This window comes from Podarcis pityusensis (assembly GCF_964106645.2).
Source record: "Podarcis pityusensis genome assembly, chromosome: 13".
NCBI classification, from domain to species: Eukaryota; Metazoa; Chordata; class Lepidosauria; order Squamata; family Lacertidae; genus Podarcis; species Podarcis pityusensis.
In genome coordinates, this window is record NC_138038.1 from 24,509,514 (window position 1) to 24,523,020 (window position 13,507).

Genomic DNA, 13,507 nt, shown 5'->3' on the forward strand with positions numbered 1-13,507 from the left:
ACAAATGTCTGTTGGAAATGTAAAGAAAAAGAAGGTACTTTTTATCATATGTGGTGGACTTGTAAGGTGGTAAAAGCTTTTTGGGAAACAATATATAATGAAATGAAAAAAAATTGTCTAAAATGACCTTTGTTAAAAAACCAGAAGCTTTCTTATTAGGAATTACAGGTACCAATATCCCAAAGGACCAGAAAAAGACTTTTTATGTATGGAACAACAGCTGTTCGGATGCTACTAGCCCAGGGATGGAAAGAAGACAAAGTCCCTACCAGAGAAGAATGGCAAACCAAGCTGATGGACCATGCTAAAATGGCAAAGCTGACTAGAAAACTCAGGAATCAAGAGGATAAAAACTTTACAAGAGAATGGGGAAAATGTATAAGCTATTTAAAAGACCACTGTAAGCATTGGCAGGATTTTGATTTCACTTGTAGTGTAACAATTACCATGGAAAATATGGATTGATATAATAGTTACAGTTTGGAAGAAGATGCAGTTTTAAATGATTAAAACGGGACTCCAGGGAGGGGGTGGGGGGAAATCCTGAGATTCGGAGGAATCTCTATATACGGTTATATTTTTGAATTTTTTATAATTTTGTATTGTAAAATCAAATAAAAATGATTTCAAAAAAGAAAAGGACAAAGTTCAATAACCACCAATGACTCTTAAACTGGGCGTTTAACTGCACCATCCTATAAATGTCTAGTCTAGCCCTCCAGGACTTCCGACTGGGACATTACCAATTTGCTTCGCTGGTTCTGCCCTCTTCCCCAGTTTGTGGAATCACGAGCTGCTCAGGCAGAGATAGCAGTGGCACAGCTTTATTGGCACAGACACGCAAGAGGAACGGGTCTGGGCATTTACAAAACGCTCAAAACTTATTTAGAATCTGCATCGCTGCCTCTTCCTTCCCCGCCTGGATTGGCCTGGGAAACGGGTCACTTAGGCCTCTCCTTCCAAGTCCTCAGAGCTTCGCCGTCCAAAGTCCATCCAGCTGGGGTAATGAGCCTCTGGGTCCTGCACCCTGCCAGCAAATTCTGCAGTTGGGGAAGAGACACGGTGCGATTAACTTGAAGGCAGGTGGTGGATTGGCAAAACCTGCCCTCAATCTCAGTCCTGCCAGCCCGCTCTCTGTAGATCATCAAGAGCTGGTGGGGTCTACTGGAGTTTTCCTCCTAGGGCTAATAGCAGCTTCAGGGCAAGGGATTTACATCAAGACCCTGGCAGGGCGGGGAGATGGCTGGGAAAAAAAACCCCTCCCTGTCTCTGCCTCCAGCATCCCCAGTTCTGACTGCCTACCCTCTGCTGTCATTTTAAAACGAAGCGAGTTAGTCACATTCAGTTCATTAATACAATGTACCGTTTTCTCTCTCGCAATTTGGAGGCAATTCCACTACCAATGGAGACCACAAAGTACTTCTTTGGCATCCCGAGTTTCCAAAAGTTAGAGATTTTAAACTGTGCTCTCAGAGCAGTATGGAAACACTTGAAAACCACCCAGACAGTTTAAAGATTGAAGCCAGGGAGTGGTTTGCCTGTGACTCTCCAGATCTTTTTGGAAGTATGGTTCCCATCATCTCCCCTGATCATTAGGCCATGTTGGCTGAGGTTGATGGGAATCCAAACAGCCGAGGACCACAGGTCTGTCACTCCTGGTTCAATCAATAAGGAGGCAGGTTTACATTCAGATTGGAGGGTCCCCACTCGGCTCACTTCAAATCTGCCTTCCCTGTCCAGGGTTGAGGACTGGGGGGGAAATGGCAGGGCAAATTTGAAGCAAAAGCTCCCTCTGCACAGTGATGGGCTGCACCCTCTAAGATGTCGCTGAGAAACCTCTTCCTTCATCCTGTAGCGGGTTTTGCATTTAACACTTTAAGCCCCCCCCCATTAAAACTAATGAGGGGTGAGTGAATGCATGAATACATACTTGCATGTATTAAATACCATGCATGTGGGGAGGAGCAAGACGGAGGGCTGAGCAAATATTTTATTTAATGCTTTGCCTGTAGTTTCATTTGCATGGCCAGCTTGGCGGAGAGAGATGCACACCTGTTAGATCTCTTCACACTTTGGGAGTGCCTCTCTCGCTCTGAAGGAGCCCAGCCTTCCACTAAGATCATCCGGAAAGGTCTTACTGAGAATGCAAGAAGCATGTGTGTGCAGTTTCTCCTACCTGTACGGAGGTAAGGCAGGAACTGGGCGACCAAATCCTTCTGGTCCTCAGACAGATGTCCTGGCCACTCCCTGCGGATGGGACCACCACTGCTGCTCCTCTGCATCCTCTCCTGTTGTGGTCCAGCCTTGGCTTGCCTGCTTAGCCTGCCACCCCCCTGATAGGATGTGGACACAGATCTTAAGAGGCTTGTGGCTATGAAGGTGGTCAGCAGCAGGCTGGTAAGTACCTTGGTGTGCATGCCTGGAACTTGGAAGATAGTAAGAGGAGGACTTTAGGGGGGGGGTGTTGCCCAGCATCAAATAAATTACGGAGCTGATTAAGTTCTATTGCATAGCCTGGATTGCTGTTTACCTACCTTTTGTTAACCTAATGTACACATTCATGCCATCATGCATTTGCTAGCCTTTAAAGTCTAAATTAGTGGTTCCCAGTTGGTGGTCTGAGGACCCACCAGTTGTACCACCAGCTAACCAGATGCCTGCAAGCAACTCTACTAGGCAGCCCCAGGAACTGGTGTTAAGAGGCACTGCCTTCAATACCAGAGACAGCACACCACTGCCATGATTGTAGTAGCCATTAGAATCATAGAATTGTTGGAAGGGACCCCAAGAGTTATTTAGTCCAAGCCCCTGCAATGAAGGAATCTCAACTAGAGCATCCATGGCAGATGGCCATCCAACCTATGCTTAAACACCTCCAAGGAAGGAGAGTCCACAACCTTCTGATGGAGATGGTTCCATCATCAAACAGTTCTTATTTGTCTTATTTCCATGTAGTTCCTCCAACCCCTTTTTAAAGCCACGTTGATGGCCATCAGAACAGATCCCCCAGTTTCAGTCTGCACTCTGCGGAAGCATGCCCTTTTGCCTGGCCTGAATCTTTTAGATCTAGCATCTAAAAAACCCTATCTACTCATGAGTAGACTTCCCCAACTGGTCGTCTTCCAGATGTCTTAGACTACAACTCCCATCAATCTCAGTGGATAGGTGTTATAGTCCCAAACACCTGGATGGCAACTGGTTGGGGAAGGCATGACTCAAGGATTCCTTCTCCTTACCTGTCGGGAGTCCTCAGTCAGTGCTCTGCTTCTGACTCTACAGGATTCTCTCTTCTTCTCCAAAGCAGTGAGGTGCCTTCTTAAAGGCTTGTTGGCTTGCTCCGCCCCCTGATGGAGAGAGCTCCTCCTACTCTCTTTTACATCAGCGGTACAGGATCAATTCCTGTTGGGGGGGGATATATTTCCACCCATTCCTTCCCTATCTTTTATTGGTCACCAGTGAAAGCTACTTTCCTGCAGCTGCTTAAAACTCAGATAAGCCGTTTCAATAAAAGCCCAGCATTCTGAGGACGGTTCAGCCTTCCCCAACCCAGTGCTCTCCAGATGTTGTTGGACTCCAGCTCCCATCATCCCTTGCTGGCACGGCCAATGGTCAGGGATGATGGGAGTTGTATTCCATACCATCTGGAGAGCACCAGGTGGGGAAGGCTGGTGTAAGGAAACTCAACAGGAGCTAGATTTCTTGGGGGTCTGTTTTAAATGGACAGTGGGAGGTGGTAGCATAGGTCAAGCCCCTGTCTATCTTCTTAGAGTGATCATCCCCCAGGCCTCCTCAAATCTCAGGTTTTTTCCTTGGGTAGCTTTAAAAGAGGATATGCCTTTGAATACCAGTTGCTGTGAATCACAGGTGAACAATTGCCTTATTACGTAAATCATGTTCAGAATACCACAACACAATACATTAAAACAGTGAATCAAACAATCCAGAATAAAACAAATTCAAGCTTCAAGGAAAATATTTCAAACCCTCCAGCTTGCAGGATTTCCACAGGTAAAAAGGTAAAGTTCCCTTGGATGGTTAAGTTCAGTCAAAGGCAACCTTGGGGTTGCGGTGCTCATCTTGTTTTCAGGCCGAGGGATCTGGAATTTGTCCAGACAGCTTTCCGGGTCATGTGGCCAGCATGACTAAATCGCTTCTGGCACAACAGAACATGGTGAAGGAAACCAGAGTGCACAAAAATGCTGTTTACCTTCCTGCCACAGTGGTACCTATTAATCTACTTGCACTGGCATGCTTTCGAACTGCTAGGTTGGCAGGAGCTGGGACAGATCAACAGGAGCTCACCCCGTCACAGGGATTTGAACCGGGGATTGATTGGCAAGCCCAAGAGGGTCAGTGGTTTAGACCACAGCGCACCTTCATCCCGTTTCCACAGACACCTGGCTGGCCACAGTGAGAACAGGATGCTGGACTAGATGGGCCACTGACCTGATCCAGCTGTCTCATGTTATGTCCTTATGTGGAAAAAGTCCTGTAGCTCTATAACCTTCTGAGCACATACAGATACATATGAACCAGTTTTGACAGAGAGGTAAACCTGACCTAGCAACTGCCTGAACATCACAATGAAGTCTTGGTGTTTGAGGAGGGAGGGGGACAGAATTTAAATGGAAACTAAGGGTACTTGACAACAAAGCATGCATTAAAATAGTTTATTTTAAAAATAGAGCACATCAGCCATCACAGTGCCACTGGAGGAGGTGGAGAACGATCTAACAGTGACAGAAAAGAAACCACACTCCACTAAAAGCATCTTTGAAGTCTTAAGTGGCAAGGAAGGACCTCAGCTGCAAATGCTCTCTGTGTAGAGATGAAGTTTGTTTTTCAGATGCAATCGTTTGATCATCCTCTTGCTATTTCCCCCCATCTTCTTTGTGGAGCAAAAATACTTTGATGATGCATAGATAGATCATCTTAAAAAGTGTCAACTTGCTACCATAAGAGCTGTTAAGAAAGTGGGACTGTAAACATAGCCTCATAACATCCATCATGTAAGGCAATAAATTTGTATTTTGTTACCTTCTTCCCGCTACCCGCTGCCTGCCATTCTGGTTTCCTGAAATAGCATGTTGAGCTTAAAAGCTCCCCACATTGCTGCCATCCCCAAACTCTCATCTTTCAATGCCAGAAAATAAAAAAATAAAAAAGGAAGCTTTAGGCCTAGATAAATGCAAACTGCGGGAGGCAGTGGAAGACAGAAGTGCCTGGCGTGCTCTGGTCCATGGGGTCACAAAGAGTCGGACACGACTAAATAACGACAAAATGCATTGAATTCCTACCATAAGACACCAGCCTCATACAAACCAAGGCCATTTTGAAGATCTAGGAGGCTGCCAGTCCAATAAGAAACAACTTCAGGTGCGTTGATCAAAATAACACAACGCAAAGCCATTTTCAAACACGGCAAAAGGCTGATGGGATGCACAACTGACTTGTGGTTCCTTAGCTTGCACTTCTCCATCTTGTCCCAAAACTATCTTTGAATGGGAAAGAAAAAAACATGAGACACAAAACACAATAGCTCTTGTCCCAAAACTATCTTTGAATGGGAAAGAAAAAAACATGAGACACAAAACACAATAGCTCCCTCTCTGGTCTTTGTTTACTGCCATGCATCCAGAGCAGGTAAAAAAATTGGTCAAACTACGATATCCATTCAGCTGAAACAGTATAGTTTGCGTGTAATGATGTTGTATTATAAATAAGAATTGCCAATGCTTTAAAAAAACAAAACTGAACAGAATTTACCCACAGAGCAAACAGGGTCTGGCATCATCTTGGAGTGAAAATGGCAGGCATCGCGGCAGTGGCAGTATCACTGGCTGAGAATGCTAAGGGCTCAGAGCCTGCTTGAATTAGAGAAATGCCCAGGTGGGGTTCAGCTTAGCTACAAGAAAGACATGTCTCAGGTTTGCAGTCTCTAGGCCAGGGGCAGCAAACACGGTGCCCCCCCCCAAAGATGCAGACTACATTTAACATAATCCCTCACCACTGGCTACATCGGCTGGGTCCGATGGGAGTTGTAGGACTACCTGGAGAACACTATTTTGGCTATGCCTGCTCTTGGTCCACACAGTTAGTAGCCTGCCAGTGTGGAGAGAGGATGCCATGCCTCTTTACCCACTCCTCAAAATAGACCACATGAGTAACTTTACAAGAGGAAGGTTTGGTCTTGCGTTACCAAGCCCTGTGCTGCAGTCATCACAAAGTTGCCTAGATTCACTGGTGATTTCCATCCCCTCCCGTCTCCTCTGACATATCTCCTTCCTGTAGCATCTTGCGTAAGATGGATGCATCAGCCCACGAGGCTGTTGTTTAAACAAACCCTTTTCTTGGGAATAATAGCAAGGGAAAAGGGCAATTAGATGGGAAAGTAACTGATTCAACACTCCCTTCCGAGAGGAACACAAACAATTTATTCTACCATTACTGGAAGATTAGGAAGACGTGCTTTCCTGCTAAGACCATGCTACCTATTTGCGCTTGATTTATGACTTTCCAGTTGGACATCCTGTCTAGTTTAAACAGTGTCAGATGTGGAGGTAGGGCTGCTACTGCTTTCCCTGCCCAGCCGCTCCACTTCTCTGGACTGAGGCTATGACTCTAAAGGGGCAGACTAACAGGCAGCAATTCTAGTAGGGAAGCTTTGCATCACAGTGTATTCTACCACGACTGGATTTTTCGCTGAATAAAATGTGGTCAAGTATCAATTTGCACATGCCACAGATGGGGAGAAAGCAGTCCCAATAGAATTTTTGCATGCTATGCTGCTAAAGTTGGCATCTCACAGAAAAACTATGTGGATCTATGGAACACATTTCATTAGAATTCAAGATTTAAAAACAAAACAGGAAGGTCAGTGCTCTTTGCACTTGAAGATCCACAGCAGCTTACAAAATACCTGGAAATATTTCATGCCAGTATGAACCATTTTGAACTTTATAGGCAGGAGGTTCCTGCATTTTGTTGCCCCCCCCCCCAGGATCACAATTAGTTTGATTGCTCTATATGGCCTATATTGGTGGTGTGTGTGTGTGTATATGTGTGTGTGTATATATATCCTTCATGTGGAGAGGGTGCTCAAAACATTCCTTATCTTATTTTCCTATGATCCAAGTCTTCCCATTTGCCTTTATTAATTTCCCTTGTTCTTTGAAGTTTCTGTTGCCCACACCTGCTCAGACAACTTGCTACTCAGTGAAGTCTCAAAATAGCAGTCTGCCTCTTCACTACATAGTGAAAATTTCTACTGTTCACCTTTTTCTTACATTATTTTCAGCATGGTCTTTGGGGTCACAAGGGAATACTGGTGGTCCCCAGAAAGCAGTCCAAGAAACTTTGCCATAGTTGAATTCCCTGCAACAGCTAGGAGAATTCAGTGTGATTCAAGCAGTAAGCAAGGAGTTCCCTCTTGTGTTTGACCACTGGCACTGCAATTATTTCATGCGCACATCCACATTGCCTTTCCAAAGTGTGCACTGAAAATTGCAAGGCGGCCAAGATTGAACAAACTTCTACACTTCTGAACAAACTTACTAAGCGGGTGTTAGGAAGTCCACTTCACTAAATAAGATCATTCTATATTCTCTTATCTGGAAGTAAAGTACTTATGCTGTACATTTTACCTTCCTTGTTCAGTTGTAAGATGGCTAGAATGTAGACATGTCATTGTATATAAAACTATCAACATGAGCAAAATAAACTGTGGGCACACAGTAGCTGCCTGCCGTCACGTTACTTGACTATTTCTCTCTTGAAAGAGTACAATTTTTCAAGTTGATAAATGGGCATGGAAATCCACTCCATCAACCAGTCAAGTTCAAACTCAATAGCCAGGAGCTTATTTGCCACTAATGTATCAGAACCAAATTGGCTCTCTTAACACTCACATAAAAAAGGAAAGAGACTAATCGACTCTTGACTTTTAATAGATGAGAAAAGGATTGATAGGAAAGTATTAACAAGGAGTCACTCAGTGGAAAGTCACATCCACAGGATAAAGTGTTGACAAGCCAAGTGTGTGAGACCTAATAAATATTGTGGAATGGAGACAGCCCATTTTAAAAAATCAATTCCATCGCTACACATTATACAGTGCCAACTGTTCCAGATTACATACTGGCTAAGTATTTGAGGAACTTAAGGAAAACTTGCATCTTTTTAACATTCATGAGACTTGTGTATGCATGCTTAGTATTTTTGTACATAACCACCACCTGAATAAGCACAAGTTATTAGTGTTACTGATGTATGTTCTAGTAGATTGGCTTTGCCCATCAGCCTGCAAGATACGTTCGTCCACACACTAGATTTTAGCTCCTGCTACGCACACACACAATATATGCCCCATACCAGCTACTAAGTTTTTGACCTGTGCTTAGATTTTAAATACTCCCAGCTCTATCTTCCCTGCAAATACAGTGACTAGGCTAGAAAACTGGGGCACTTCCTGCAAGTGTCAGTTACATAATTGTTCACCTCAGCCATTTCCCCGATTTGGAATTAGCACCATAAATGCAACCTTTGGGCACTAAATGAAACATTTGGCACCAATAAATGATTTAGAACCACCACTTATAGAGTGGGATAGGCCCCTTTGTTATAAGGACTTTGTCGCACCCTGAAAAGAAAAATTCCAAGCTCAAAATGCCTAAACTTGAAAGAATTTAAGTGTTTGTGTGGAAACTGACCCCTTAGTGGAATCTACAAGCTCTACCCTGGGCCAGATCTCTTTAGTCTTTAGTGTATCAGGGCTGGTCAACATCAGGCCACCTCTAGCTATCCTTGTTATTACTATTGCAGGAATGCACCCATGAGCGTCTTCACCCTATCTTTTACCAATGGCACAAGCAGAACTTCCTATCTGTAAAGCCCAACTGAAGCACTTTACATATTAAGCTCACTAAACTTTGGTACTCATTTAAAGTAACTCTCAGCCCTCAATCTCTTTAGGCTGCATTAACACAAACATTCCCAAGTACACTGCTACACAAAAGGTCTAACCAATATAATGATGCAGTATATTACAGAGATCATCCCTTAGCATTGTGATGCAACTCCAAGGTCAGCAGGCCAATTATGTTGGGGATACCAGGGCATGGTGTTGCTTTGTACTTTTCCTGCCCCTTCCACCTAAACTCAGAATTTATCTCCTGAACCTCTACTTTGGACAGTGCTTAAAAGTCTGTTTATAGTCAGAACATCTTCTTCCTCTGGAGATGCCTACAACTTTAGGCCAGAGTGGCACAGATGAAATGTAGTTTGTGAACTGCTACTTCAGCTGATAAAAAAACCTATAGGTGTATCCTTTAGCAGGGTATTGAAATGACAAGGAAACAGTTTCTGAAAATCATTTTTATTTAAATAAGTGTTTAAATACATTTCACAGAACATCAGGACTTGAACCAAGAAAGCTGTTGCTTCGCAGGGTCATTAGTTGTTAAAAGCAGCACTCCACAATGACAAACCTATTTTAAAACTGCTCCCTTAACTTTAAGCCACAGATTGAGTCTGCTATTGATCGGTCTGGGAACGGGGACTTTGGTTTCCACATCCCCCAATACCTTTGAAGGAAGATTCCTTCAGATGTACAAAGGCAATTCAGACCCCAGCTCTGCCACTTAGTGTCACAGTTCGTTCCAGACAAGCACCTCTAGTTATTAGCCTCAATTTCTATGACATGGTGGCCTGAAAGTTTTTTAGAAAGTCCCCAACACAGCCAAAACATTCATGGCCTCTTATCAGAAGTGTCTTGTGTAGAATAAGCTTCTGGCTTTACACCATAACTGGGCCTGGTTTAAATGAGGAACAGCAAGACGACACAACGTGGGCTCTTGTCAGTTTATTACATTGCTGAGTTACACTAGTCCAGACTAAGGGGAACCTGATGCGATTACATTATGCAAGCTGGCTTGTTTTTAAACTAGTGATGCGGGGCACAAGGAATTTCTCATCTCAGGGAAGTCTGCCCCCTTGAGACTTTGGCGAGCCACAGGCACTTAAAACCCATGGACTTTCAGCTGGTCGTCTTTAGCCAGTCCAATCTGCAAAAGGAAAGAGAGAAGTGATTGTGGCTTCAAACACCAACTCATGAATGCAGTCTGTACAACAGAGTGTCTTTAAAAACTCACCAGCTCGATAGCCACCACACACCCCAACACAAGCTAAAACCAGTTACTTTACAGGCTGTGCGATTGTTTTAATTCAGTTGCTGCGATCCATCATGAACCTATTCAACCCTATGCCAATCTTAAAATGCAAGAACAGAAGCAATAAGCCAAACAGGAGCTTTAAGGACTCCCTTGAAATGCTTACCTCAACGAGGAACTGACATATGTTCTTCCGCTGGTCCCCTTGAAGCTGAATCACCTCTCCATACTCTGGGTGCTCAATCACAGTACCATTGCAGGCAAATTTCTACAGATATAAAAATCACGTATTAAATATAAATCTCAGAGCATTTTATTGGGGGGGGGGAGGAGGAGCTTTGCCACAATATACACTGAGATGTCCAAGAAACAGATCGCCTTCTATCAACCAAAGCACAAGCCTCTTTTGCCACACCTCCAAGTTCTCTCTGGGAAAGATTGAAGCTTCTCCTACTCACCTTCTTGAAGGCCTTCACCAGTTTCTTTTTATCATAATCATCGGCGATGCCCTGGACTGTGGTGAGGGTTTTTCTGCCGTTTCTCTGCTGGATCCTTATATGGATGTAGTCCTCAGTCCCAGCAGGAAGTAAGTCATCACCCTTACTTGCATCAGCAAAGGGGTCTGGAAAGAGAAAGAAAGTGTTAAAAGCTACACAAAGGACTTGGCACCCTTGCTAAAAACGTAAAGATGCTTATTTTTGTTGCTGGGTAAGCTTAAAATGCCTCCTTCTCAACACCATCTACAACACTTCATATTCTTGTTCGAAAGCCCAAGAACTATGAACTATGCACCAAACAAAGTGCCATCGATGAACTGCTCAGCCACAAGGAAAGGAGTTGGCATGAGAGCCACAGTGTTACTCCACCACTGATGCGGGCCGCTTCCTTGACACCTGGTTACACAGTACTTTGCTCTCTTCCTCTTGCAGGCCCTGAAAACAGGCCCTTTCCTCTCGGGCCACGTGACACCCGTCGAGCCGCCTCTCCCTGTCCCGAAGCCCCTCCCTCGTCTCCGGCTGACGCAACCGCCAAGAATTAGCAACTGCGTCAGTAAAGGGGGGGGGGGAGTAAGAAAGAGAGAGAGAGAGACAGAGTGAAGAAAAGGGAAGATGGCAGAGGCTGCTCAGCAAACGCCACATCCCGGGGCCTCACCGAGACGCACAGAAAGAAACAAGCATCCTGATTCCCGCCCCCCCCCCAATCTGCCTTTGCCGCAGCCCCCGTGGCCGATCAATCCTCTTAACAGAAAAACACCCCTCCCCACTAGTAAAAAACCCATTACTTGCGCTAAGCCCCCCCAATTCCTACCAAACGCACTTCCCTCCCCCCCATCGCCTCCAATAACCCAAAAGGCCCCGCAACTCAGGCTAAGGATATGCGACCCCCGCCCCGCTTTCCACCCTATCGAAAAGTATTTCGCTCCCCCCCCCACATTATTCTGGCTTCATGCCAACCTCGATCTAAGTTCTTTAACCTCCATTACGAATCTCTCCGCCCCACAAAAAAAACCCCCAACACCACGGTCAAGCGGCTCCTCCCCATTTACCCCCCTCTCCCCCATTGTCCCCCCTCCCCACGCGGAAACAGGCTCCGCCCCCTCTACCGCAGCCATGGCTCCGCCCCAGACTCTTCGCCCCCCCCGTCCCTTTTCGAAAAATGCCCCCCCCTCCCTCACCCGCAGTTTCCAGTCAGCCTCTTCTCTCTCGCCCTAGTTCCGGCCCCGCTCGGGCCTCGCCCTTTGTCCCGACATTAGAGGCCTGTTCGCCTCCTCTGAGGCCTTCCCTCGCTTAAGGACCAACCGACGACACCCACCCCCAACGGTTTCCCCTCAGGCTCGTTTTTGACCCCCCCCTTCTGCCCGCCCCACAGAAACCTGAGGCTTCCTGCCTATTTGCCCCCCCCCCCTCCGGCCGGTGTCCTCACCGAAGGAGTGGAGGTTCTGGATAGCGGACATACGACGCGCTTCGCTTCGCTTTTTCCCGGGTCGGAGGCAACTGCAGCGACGGCGAAAGGCGGACGCGACGAAGTAAACGGCTCTTCAACCTCTGCGAGGGGGCACCAAAAAAAGGAAAAGGCAGCAGGAAGGGCGGGGCCACACGGCCGGCCGTTTATATAGTGGGTAGGCTTTTGTGACGTCAGCGCGCACCGGGAGGCGAGGGAAGGGATTGGCTAGAAAGGGGAACGGGGTGTGTTGTGAGAAGCGCGGGGGGGGGGACTAACGCGCACTACCCCGCTGGAGGGGGATGGGAGGAATCAAGGCTGCGGCTGTGCAGCCGTCACGCTCAGACCCTTTCCTCCTTCTCCACCCCTACCCCGCCCGTGGCCGCGTATTTGTGCAGCCCCAGCACGCTTGCGCAGTGGAGCGAGGGAGGCGACGGGAAACTGGACACGACTGGATTTCCCCCCCTTGTGACGTCGTCGCGCGCTAGGGCTTGAGGGGGATTGGACGACAAAGAACGTAGCGCAGGGAGGGGGCGCTGCGCACTTTCTAAGGGGAGGGGGGAAAGGCAGGCGGGAAGGGAAAAAGTTGTGGAGGCGGAGAGAAACGAATGTTTGGCGCATGCGCGTTGGTGCGTGAGGCATTTTTCCTCCCAGGATGTGAGTTTGTGTGTGCTTTGTTTGCTTGTTATTTGCGTTTGGTGGTCATGATCATCTCCAGTGTCATCATTTTTTTAAAGAAAAAAAAATAAAGAGCATTTTAGGGTCCTGAAATGTGAAGTCTCTGAGGGAAGCCTATTCCTTGGTAGTAGGAAGTGCACTCTGTACATGCCCAGAGGCGCCCCCTTTTTCATTGAAAAGATCACGTTCTACGCAGGAAAACAATATTTTAAGTCATCCACGGCGTTCAGTAGCTACATCAAATCAAGCCTGTTTTCATTGGGGCTGAGGTGAATAGCGCCTCATTTCAATCGACCCTTCGCAAGATTCAGATTAGTATGTCTTAAATTATCAAACAAAACAAAACAACAGCCAACTTCTTCAAATAAATGTGACCCAGTTCATTGATTATCTTTTCCCGGCAGAGTACCTGTCCTTACAAGGGCTGCACAACAGGCAGAAACTTGACAAGATAAAAAAGTTGAACTTCTGCCTTCTGTGGAGAAGGACAACAAATGATGGCAGCTCTGTCTGAGCTTCAGCTCTGGCTCAGTGTCTTTGGACCCTAGCATCTCACATCTTGTGGTAGTTTAATCATCATCTATGGCAGACAGAACTCCAGAAGAGCAGCAGCCCTTTTTTATCCCTCTTCAGAGTTGGGCAGAGGGGCCTTCTCTCTTTTATATATATAATGTTTATTAAATTTCCTGTTTTACAATTTAGAATACCCATTTAAACATCCT

The 13,507-nt window shown here is 46.0% G+C and overlaps 2 protein-coding genes across 3 annotated transcripts; both read right to left on the bottom strand.

The window, feature by feature from the left end:
* Window positions 1-808: 808 nt before the first annotated feature.
* LOC308461435 (uncharacterized protein) lies at window positions 809-4,604 on the bottom strand. Of its 2 annotated transcripts, XM_080978382.1 has the most exons (4): window positions 4,447-4,604; window positions 3,237-3,399; window positions 2,177-2,425; window positions 809-1,040 (listed from the first exon to the last, which is right to left on the bottom strand). In XM_080978382.1, exons 3-4 carry the CDS (start codon window positions 2,415-2,417, stop codon window positions 946-948), a joined length of 336 nt encoding a protein of 111 aa, XP_080834508.1. In that variant the 5' UTR covers window positions 2,418-2,425; window positions 3,237-3,399; window positions 4,447-4,604; the 3' UTR covers window positions 809-945. The 2 variants fall into 2 exon arrangements, with proteins under 2 accessions (XP_080834508.1, XP_080834507.1); XM_080978381.1 differs by lacking the exon at window positions 3,237-3,399.
* Window positions 4,605-9,357: 4,753 nt separating this feature from the next.
* Window positions 9,358-12,450, bottom strand: EIF1 (eukaryotic translation initiation factor 1). The gene is made up of 4 exons (XM_080978593.1): window positions 12,090-12,450; window positions 10,625-10,788; window positions 10,333-10,434; window positions 9,358-10,061 (listed from the first exon to the last, which is right to left on the bottom strand). Exons 1-4 carry the CDS (start codon window positions 12,118-12,120, stop codon window positions 10,017-10,019), a joined length of 342 nt encoding a protein of 113 aa, XP_080834719.1. The 5' UTR covers window positions 12,121-12,450; the 3' UTR covers window positions 9,358-10,016.
* Between the last annotated feature and the right edge of the window lie 1,057 nt (window positions 12,451-13,507).

Excerpts from the sequence above, each read along its gene's own strand:
- LOC308461435 (XM_080978381.1), bottom strand. The coding sequence starts at position 2,417 with ATGCACACCAAGGTACTTACCAGCCTGCTGCTGACCACCTTCATAGCC. Across the intron at positions 1,041-2,176 it reads CCTGCCTTACCTCCGTACAG|AATTTGCTGGCAGGGTGCAG; the intron begins GTAGGAGAAACT and ends CCCCAACTGCAG.
- EIF1 (XM_080978593.1), bottom strand. The coding sequence starts at position 12,120 with ATGTCCGCTATCCAGAACCTCCACTCCTTCG. Across the intron at positions 10,789-12,089 it reads CCAGAACCTCCACTCCTTCG|ACCCCTTTGCTGATGCAAGT; the intron begins GTGAGGACACCG and ends TTCTCTTTCCAG. Across the intron at positions 10,435-10,624 it reads TGGTGAAGGCCTTCAAGAAG|AAATTTGCCTGCAATGGTAC; the intron begins GTGAGTAGGAGA and ends TTATATCTGTAG.